This window comes from Monodon monoceros, unplaced genomic scaffold (genome assembly GCF_005190385.1).
Source record: "Monodon monoceros isolate NGI ecotype Baffin Bay Population unplaced genomic scaffold, NGI_Narwhal_1 Super_Scaffold_3, whole genome shotgun sequence".
In the NCBI taxonomy this organism is placed as follows: domain Eukaryota; kingdom Metazoa; phylum Chordata; class Mammalia; order Artiodactyla; family Monodontidae; genus Monodon; species Monodon monoceros.
Genome location: NW_021703780.1, coordinates 27,479,351 through 27,489,664, shown reverse-complemented (window position 1 = coordinate 27,489,664; position 10,314 = coordinate 27,479,351). Strand labels below are relative to the sequence as shown.

At 36.3% G+C, this 10,314-nt stretch overlaps 1 protein-coding gene across 1 annotated transcript in view; it reads right to left on the bottom strand.

Annotated features, from left to right (window-relative positions):
- Positions 1–1,622: 1,622 nt before the first annotated feature.
- Positions 1,623–10,314, bottom strand: part of CRISP1 (cysteine rich secretory protein 1) — a 30,365-nt gene continuing 21,673 nt past the window's right edge. The window contains 5 exon segments of the mRNA XM_029243273.1: positions 1,623–1,750; positions 2,875–2,963; positions 5,093–5,184; positions 6,714–6,862; positions 8,121–8,211. Coding sequence (XP_029099106.1) covers positions 1,623–1,750; positions 2,875–2,963; positions 5,093–5,184; positions 6,714–6,862; positions 8,121–8,211 — 549 coding nt within the window.

The following is a 10,314-nucleotide window of genomic DNA, read 5'->3' as shown; positions in this document are numbered from 1 at the left end:
TTTGCAAATATTTTCTCCCATTCTGAGGGTTGTCTTTTGGTCTTGTTTATGGTTTCCTTTGCTGTGCAAAAGCTTTGAAGTTTCATTAGGTCCCATTTGTTTATTTTTGTTTTTATTTCCATTTCTCTAGGAGGTGGGTCAAAACGGATCTTGCTGTGATTTATGTCATAGAGTGTTCTGCCTATATTGTAGAGCTTTTTAAATTGAAAATCAAGATGTGTTACCTTTTCTTATGGCATCAAATCCAAGTCATTCAGTTTGTCTTTCCTTCAAGTTTCCCTGTAACCCGGATCCACTTTTGTGCCCATTTGCTCTCCACTACAAACCCAACAATCTAATCAGGTTTTTGCCCTCAATGAGGCTCTTTACTACCTTTGTTTTACAGGTTTTCTGAACATCCATTAGTATACACACACACACACGTGTTTATTTTAAAAACTGAAAGCAGGTTTATTTAGAGAGATACACATTCCATAGACAGAGTGTGGGCTGTCTCCACACATCTGTTTTTAATAGAACAATGTATTTGGGTTCCTGAGTCCAGTCTTGACACTCCCCCCGATGGCGACCCTGGAACATACCATGAGATTTCAAGTCTAGGTGTAAGAATGCTGCTGTGTCCACAAACACTCCTGATAAGCTGTGGTCATTGGAGTGAGGTTAGGAAGTATTCAAAAAGTTGCCCTCGTGAAAGGTTAATAAACAGAAACCTCAGTGAAGTAGAGTCAGGAGACCAGAAGGGGAAGCTCTCATACTCTGTGAGGATAGCAGAGCCCAACAGGAAGACGAAGGGCTCTTCTTTCTTGGCAAGGACTCATCCAATGAAGAGCCATGGGCTCTTTGTTTACTACAGCCCTCCTCACTAGGTTTCTTTAATGTTCCAATTCGGTTTGAAATGAGGAAGACAGTATCCTCCATATATGGATTACCCCTTGCCTGTAATCAATGATGAATACATCTTTTGTTAAATTAAGCACTCACGAGGTTTTCTTGCCCTGCTTTACAAACGTGTATAGACATGGCAATGAAACAATGAGACATTTAAATCATTTCCAATTAACCAATGTTTACCTTTCAAGTAATGAGACTGAACTCTTTGCTTCGTGGATTGTTTTAATAGTTGATTTAAGGTAGAAGTAAAGTTAAGAAGTGAAGAATTATTCGTGCATGTAAATTGTACAGGAAAGACAAACATCAGGGCGGTTGGAGACCTGGGAAAGCAGGGGAAGGAGACAAACAGGGAAGGACCCTCCTTTAGCACAGGTTGCTGAATCAGTTATCCAATCCACTGAATCATGTCAACCTGAGAACGAGACATCACATGATTTAAATATGAGGCAGGTGTTGAACTGCCTCATATTTAAATCATATTTCATAGTTCAGTCATACTTCATCAATCATATTCACCCCAGCTTTAAGAAAGTTTAAAACAGTGTTACTTCACGATGTATCAGAACAGGAGTGAGGGGCACTGTCGTAAACATACTGATGCCCATATTTGATTAGTGAAAATTAAGATCTCGGGTGTAATTAAAACCACATGAAATGCAGGGGAAACTGCTGAAGCAAAGTAAGGTCAAAGGTATGATTCAACAGCACATTACAGCTGCAAATAACAAAGGCTATTTTATCTCAGTGGGACACAGGCAACTAGCTTTGCAGAGTCGTTGAACTGACAGGTGGCTGCAGGCAGGACCTCATGTCTGTGTCTTACAATTACTGTATTCATTGTAGTAGATGCAAGGGTTCGCTGAAAGGAAGAAGCAGGGTTACCCGATATTGACTCAAAAGCTCATCTCTCATTTTCTCATGCATTTATAGGTGAGTAAAGGGCTTAAGAGATGTATATTCTGTGTTATATAGTCAATATTCTTAAGTAATACTTTTTTTCTTTTCTACTCTCATTTCACTTCTATTGCATTTTTCAATTCCATTGTAGACATTGCTTTTGTCTCTTGGATAAAAAAAACCTACCCCATTCCCTGTAGCAAAGCTAATTAGTAGATATATGATCTTTCTCCAAGTACATTTATTTTCAGAAATGAATTACTGAAAGTGATAGGATTTAAAAGCAAACAGAATGACCTGGTCAGGTGAAGGAAAATAAGTTTTTTGGTCTTACAAATCTGAAGGTAAAGGATATTTTTTTTTGGGAGGTTTGTTATTTCTCCACAAACTTACTGAAAATTATGATATAAACATATCCCTGTGGAGTAAGGAATTATGCCTGCAGGAAGCTCTATAAAAAGAAACTTTTGCTATCTAAGGAAATGAACATGTAATTGGAACTCATGTGGTTAATATTACATTTTAGGTAAGATTTACTTAGGAAATGAAAGGAAGTGCGGTAAACGGACAGTGTGATCATCAGCTAATATCTTCCAGTGTGTCAACGGAAACTTCAAAGAATAAGGATCACTCAGTGAGAAATTGCCGGCCATGATAAGTGGTCAGGCAGGTTAGGGAGGTTATGACAAGCAGGTAATCTGAGAACACTGGTAACCTGAAAGCAAGATGTCCAACTTCAGGGCTGCAATAAGAGAGCCAAGAAACTTTTTATAGAGCAGAGAAAAATTTATACTTATATTAACATGTTATCCGAGGTGCCCATATTAGGGTGGGAACTTTAAGCTTTAGGGTGGAACCTTGAGTTTAGACTTGGACATTCTAATTTCCAATCCAAAAGATTTAATCAGTGGTCTTCTGGGTCACTCTGGGGGTGGGGGAAGGGAAATCAGAGAACGTTGATTTTTCCTTTGGGATGATTGAAGAAAAAATAATAGAAAAGTACAATATTGTTACATGCTTGATTTTAAGGACACATGGCTCCCAGATCAACAGTCAAGAGTAAGCACACTGAGATGTAAAACTTACTACAAAGTTTATCTTCACAGTTATTTGGACAGTCTCCGCATGGAGTTCCCTTATTATAAGGTACATTCTTTTTGTCAGGATCATTGCCCCTTAAAAAAGAATAAAGAAAAAAGGGCCTAATAAAATTGATGTTTGAAAAATGCATATAAAATTTTACTCACGATTGAAAATCAATTAAAATAATTTAAAACAATGAAACAATTTTTGAAAACCACTTGTAACCACTTGTATGTAATCTCTATGACATGTAAGATTTCTAGCCTCAGAATGAGAATAATTTATCTTTTTGAATATACCGCAGGCAACTCTGAGGTGCTAAGAATATTTTGAGACAATTTGCATCTCTTTGGACAGTCAAGTTCTAACAAGCAGGGGGCTTTAGAAACATTTATGATAGGACTCTTATCCTTATTTATACCCATAAGGATTTGATAAACATTTACGTAAAAGGGCATGGTTCTTAATAATGTAAGAAAATTTTTAAGTGAGTCAAATTGGAGATGTTCTAACTTCATCTTGCCCTATATCATGAGAATTTTGATACATGTCAGTGTCATTTGTAGAAACACGTGCACTATTATAAAAGATGAAAGTACAACAACATGGATAAAGCCAAAGTGTTGGAGTTTGGGGAGAGAGAATAAATGAGAATTTCCTGTTTTGAGCCAATTTAAAATTTCAGAGAAAACGGTCTTCCCTTACATATCTAAGAAAACAATGGGGATTATGGCTGATTTTCACTTAAATCTTTTTTTCTTTTGGAGTAGAGGAAGGTTTATTGCAAGGCCAAGCAAGGAGAACGAGTGGCTTGTGCGTGCTCAAAAAACCCCAAACTCCTGATTTGCACTTAATATTGCATAAAAAATAAAGTAAATATTCTAGTTGAAACAACATTCTATCTGATATATTTCTCCTTGAATGAATTGTTAAAATTTGAATTTATAAAAGAAACATTACTTAGTTCAGCAAGGGGTTTTGTCAGACTCTTGGCCTCATCTTTGGCTGAGAAAATTCTCGTTATTTCAGCCCCATGTATTCTACTTTTCTGTGTTGTCAGAAGTTTACTGCAGACCATGAGCTCCCATAAGGATTTAGTACAACTGATGCATTGTATATGCAAGGAGACCTTACTGTCTTTAGTACTAATCACACAGATAAAATCACAACAAATATTAAGTACTGAAATCAAGACATGATAAAACCAGAAGAGAGCTCACATAGAGCTATTGTATGAATATGTTACATCTATTGAATCTACAGGGACAGTGGAGACCTCATTTGAAGTATAAATACGGTAACTTAGTATGAGAGAAATCAATTTCATTGATTCATGTTGCATATCTTTTATTGTGCTACACACATGGGAACTGAGAGTTCAATAACTACCATACTTGAAGCTCATCTTATGGAGGAAAGACTTGTGTATTGAACAAGTAAGCACAGGTAGCTGAAGGAGACATATGCAGACCAACAACTTTCCTTAGCAGAAGAACATTTAAACTGGCATTTGTAGTAAACTAATGGAGGTTTATATCCAGCTCAGAACAATCCCTGCTTTCTGATAATCACCACTCAAGCCACACAAGTGGGTCCCTGTGGGTTCTTGCAATTACCTTTTCTGAAGTTGGCCTTGCTTCATAACCAGAGGTGACAAGACAAAGGAGTACAGCTGTCCCTAACCAGAGCAATCAGAGGATCTCTTCTTGGAATTGTTGCTCACACCTTTGGTAACATGTAAATTTAATTTCTAAAGGAAATGCATATGTCAATACTAAAATGCTAAATACAAAAACACTTGGCTTTTTCATTTGTTCATTCTTGATACTCCACTGCATTTTTGCCCTTGCATTCTAAAAATACTCTTGCATTGTTAAAATAAATATCCTTTTTTTTTTTGCTTAAGCTAGATGAAATTTGTTTCTCTTAACTAATAGTACTTGAAGAAGGAATAACACATAGCGAGATGACTGGTAATAGTGCCTAATTTGAACATTATATTGAGATAAGGATTTATTTAGAAAAATATAAATAAAAATATGTGTGTGTGGGTGTAGTGTTTTAGGTGTTGGCTAAAAGACATTGTATCCCTAAAGTTCTTAACTGAAAAGAAATGTTTATTTGAGTTTTATTTCATAATGGTTGAGAAACTAAATTAGGGAAACTAGTAAGGGAAATATATTTCTAAAAGCTATGTGAAGCTAAGCTGTAAAGTACATACTCGTGACAATAGTGACAAATGTAGAGATACTGAATTCCTTTACGACGTGATGATATGCCACAGCCAATAAGGTAAGAAGTGGCCCAAACAACCTGTAAAGATAAGGTTATTTTATTAACAATTTGGTAGTTTGCTAAATGATTACTCTCTGAATGTTGTTACCCTTGATTGAAAATAAACACACATGTTTTTAGGATGCTTTGAGCATGGCTTATTAGGAAGTCCTAGAAACAGGAGGATTCCCATGTGTCTAGATAACACACATACATATGCACACCCAGTTGCCATCGCTGACCCTGACTCATTCTCTTCTTCTTATCAAATCTATATGGAATAACCTGATGAAGGCTGCTTGGTGATCATATAAAAATCAAAGCATGGAAGGGACTTTACTTAATCATCAAAAAACTGGCATGGTGGAGAGTAACGAGTTGACCTTCGAGAAAAAATTGAGTCAGGTTCAAAGTCTGTCTCTACCACTTCCTGGTGGGATGGTATTTACCAGTTTGCTTTATCTTGAAATTTCATTTTCCTATTCCTAAAATGGAATATAATAATATTATCTTTTACATCATAGGTATATGGTGGGGATTAAATAATAAACCTTTTAAGTGTTTGGAAGAGGAAATATTAAATTACTATTCCAAAGTAATAGAGCTCATGCTCTTTTGATGGAAATAGTGGGGCTAGTCTACTTTTATCTAAAAGAAATGGAAAGTAGGAATTGATGTCACACATTTGTCATATTTTTAACTCTCTGGGTAATTATTTTGGTTTTTATCCTCTGATAACGTAAATTATATAAATAAATCGTCTAATGCTATAATATTCTTGGGTTCCTGGCACATACTGCTTTTGTCCAAGGATATCAGTCTTAGAAGAATGCTATTTGCTAATCTTTTACCTAGAAATGCCTGCATTGCTATACATGAGTGATTTAAGTCTATGAGTTTTAAATGTACTATCTTTGTCAGCTTTTAACATTAATCTTAAGTACGCTTTATTTTAAGTAAATTTTATTATAGATTTTGCGGTCACATCTGAGTCTTCTGCTTTGGGGACAACAGCTGTTTTTACATTTTTGTATTTCTTGCGTGTTCAATGTTTAAATCTATCCACTCTGGATGAGTTTTGTTAATTTATTTTTTACTGGAAAATAACTCACCTGATTTAGATATTCAAAGTCAGTTTTGTAGAATTAATTTATTATCTACACTGAAGCCCAATGGTATTTTAAAAACATGAATCAGGTTAAATCATTCACCTGTTTAATGACTTCTACTGCATTTAAAATACAATGTAAAATTGATGATAGCTAATAAGGCTCCAGTGACAGAGTCCCACTTCCCTTCTGTGTTCATCTCCTTCCACTCTTGCATTTCTCAAGTTCCAGCCTCCTTTTCCAACCCCTTCCCTAGTTTTTTCTCTGTCCTTGCACATACCCAGATCCCAGATACTGGTTTCCAAATATTATTTCCCACTAAAAGTAAACAAAAATCTTAAAAGGGTGTAAGTTTGCAAAAAATGGATAGAATGATTTTCCATGGTTCTCATTCGCCTGTTTTCCACGCATGCTTATAGTCACTTCACCAATGGGTATATTTGCCAGCACACAGTTTACCTGAGTGTGATGCTCAATCGTCATGTCATCATCTGTCGAGGTCCACCCCCCATACTTGAAATACTTAGACTCACTGTACCAGATTCTGATTACGTTTGACCATGAGATAGGATAAGATGTCAGATGCATATTTTCTCCACAAAAAGTATCTGAAAGGAGGAAAAAGGGCTAGGTCATACTCTACAAAATTTGGAAATACTTTATAAGGATACTTTTCGTACTTTTATTCTACAAATGTTTCACTGGGCATCCAAGCAATGTTTGATAAGAGGAAGCAAACTCAGCTCTATCTCTGCTAACAGTTTTCTTTCTCACTGATGAATAAACTTGTGGTGCTCAAGTTTGCTGAGAATTTGACAGTAGGAGATGATCTGCAAGCTTGGGGATCAGATCAACCAACACTTCAGTCTCTGCCATGTCCAAGCTGATGGAGAAGGGTGAAACCAATCAGAATAACCTATGCATTGTAACCAGGCCCATGGCTTGAAAGCAGCCACACAGAGGTGTTCATCGTGCATAGACCTTGAAATAAATATGTGCTCATTTAACCATCCATCCTCTTGTGACGTGGGCCTTGATCAAATATGATATTTGGGAGTAAACTGCCCTTCTCTGGAGCAGGGAAGACTCATATTGCTAATTCACAGCTCAACAACATTAGGTAAAGATGCCCAATAATCTGTAAATATAGCAGGGGGACTCACATTGCTAATTCACTGCTTAACAACATTGGGCAAAGATGCCCAGTGATCTGTAAATATGGAAGTATTTACAGATCATTAATATTTAAAATTAATGATCTGTAAATACTTTAAATCATTAATATTTAAAATTAATTATACAGTATCATTAATATTTAAAAATATTTATAATAAACAAGTATCCTATAAATGTTATTAATGTCTACTTGTATAGGAGGTACTGATGGCTTTTCTGGAAACCAGCAGGGGTCCACCTAATATACATGGCATGAGATGGACTCATTTTTGAGCACCTAAAATTGTTCTCATGGGCAGCTCAGTAGAGTTGGATATAACTCACTTCTCAACTGTTATTAGTGTTCCAAAGCTAAGGATAGCCCCATGGTAACATTGTGAGAAGCTGAAATAAATATATAGAGTGGAAACCTTCTAGCTGTACAGCTTTCCAGCTAGTCATCATCATATTACTGAATTCTTCTGTGATAGTGAGAGCTTGGTTTCTTTTCTTTTGGTGATCAGAATCAGGAATTTGAAAATTTGAATTTCTAAATTCAAAAATTAATAATAATGAAACAGTGCAGTGGGCCACAATTCCTACCATTTATGGGGCAAGTGTAAATACAGGCTAGATGACTTAACTCACCCATACCAGGTTACTTAACAATTCCTGAGAACTTTTGAGCAGAAAGGTGTGTCATATGCCTACTTGTAATTCGCCTCTTAAATGCATTGCTCTCTACCAATTCACAATCTTTTGACAACATTCTGGCATTTCTTGCAGCTTCTTCTCTCCAATTCTACAGGTGAAATACAAGCACATGGCCTTATTAACATTTCTTTGATAAGATTCTAGTTTATTGTTTCTAAAAATCCAAGGCTAGCAATATCCTCAATTGTATTAGCTAACAATTTAAATCACAGCACCTCTCTTACATATTTTGGTTGGAAGAGGAAGACAAATCTTTCAATCCATTGTTTTAGCCCCTGAATTTACAAAATCAAAATCTGACAGTAACATTCAGTTGTAGCCTCTCTTTCAGAAGTATTAAAGAATTTAAGTAAATGCTTCCAGTAAAACAGACCAGGGTTAGAAATCCATCCCATCATTTATTAGTAGTTTTACCTCTGACACATTATTTAATCTCTTTGAATCTCAGTTTTTTTTTCATCTGTAAAATATGCCCCACAATCCATACCCAATAGCTTGTTCAAAAGTTTTAATGTGATAATTTATGCAATACAACTGTGACATGATAAATCTTATGCTACATGCTCAATAAATATTTCTGTGATTAGAAACATGTATAGTATTACACATCTCCATCTAAATTATGAATAATAATAATAGCGAATCATAGCTAATACTTCATGCCAGGACCTCTTACCAATTCTATATGTATATTCTCTCATCTTTACTCATAGCAATTCTACAAGGGATGCACTGTTGTTATCCCCATCTGCAAATCAGGAAACTGAGGTGCAGAGATGTTGCATAATTTTTCAGGATAATACAACCAATAATGGCAAAAAGAGAATTGGAATCCAGGTTCTGGCTCTGGCGTGTGTGCTCCTAACTCGTGATGTGTGTCAGTTGTGCTAAGCTGAAGCATTTTGTTCGGTTTTTCTCCAAAGCAGATGAAAGGCAGAAAATCTACTAAAAAGAGACAAAGTTTATATCTACAAAGTTGAGGTCTTTTGTGTAAAAAAGGATAACACATTTTTGTGATTTGAATGAGTCACACACAAATCAAAGGACACGGGACTATGTCCACACTAGTTATGGGACTATGTGACGGATGTCCTCCCAGGCATTCTTTCATTCTCACGTTACGCACATCCACTTAAAAGACTGTCCCGATACCTGCATGCAACACGTTATTACCAACAAAAGTTGTGGCCTTTCTTATTTACTACAGGCTTTCACATAAATCATTCAGCTACGCTTGAGAATAATTTTTGAATGATGCCCTAACTTAGGTTTTCAATATTTTTCCTGACATCAAAGAAGTTTCTCTCTTATATGCATAGGCTGCCATCTGTGTGAGTTTTACAGAATTACCGCTCAGGTTGATGAATTGTTTAAACTGTGAGGTTAATTAAGTAACTCATTAGCCTAGGGTCAAAGTAAAAATGTGGTTTTTTAGGGTTTGACTGTTTCATGCAAGAAAAGATGTACTTCAGTGATGGATACATCTAATTGAAAAAGTAGAGATGACATAACACATCCCATTAGGGCATAGCATCTCCTGGCAGCGGGGATACCATCATTGGACTCACGAGCATAAAATCTTGCCTATTATGACCAGGTTACCAAATAAGTAGGACTGGAACTTATCTGGTTAACTTACTGCTGATTGCTAGTTGTGCATGCATGATGCACTACCCATACCCAGATCACTTTCTGAACTGAAGCACTTATTTCCTCTTAAGCTGAGAGTCCTGCCCTACTGTCTTCTCTAAAAATTATCCTTATTGGCGAGAATACTCACTTCCCTGTGGCAGCCCATATCTAACAGCAAGTAGCTGTAGTAACTATAAGTGCCATGTAACCTCCCTCCAACTCAGGACAAGGTTGTACTGAGTGGTCCTGGTTGTCCAGCTTCCCGTAGGATTAGCTGAGGCCCCTGTTATGCCTACATCACAACCAAACTTCTTTGTATGCCCTATGTTGCTTTTCTGTCTGTATCCATGGTTGGTGTAAATCTGGAGATTATTCCCCAATAAGCATCATGCATGCTAATCTCCATCTCAGAGTCTGTTATCTTATTGTGTAAACTACCTGCACCATTAATTGCAAACAGTCTGTAGTTCAGACCTCTTTGAGGAAGCTCTTTAGGATATTTCCTCTGATTAATGTTGCTAAGATGCTAACTTTTTTTGTGATACATCCGTGATTAAAA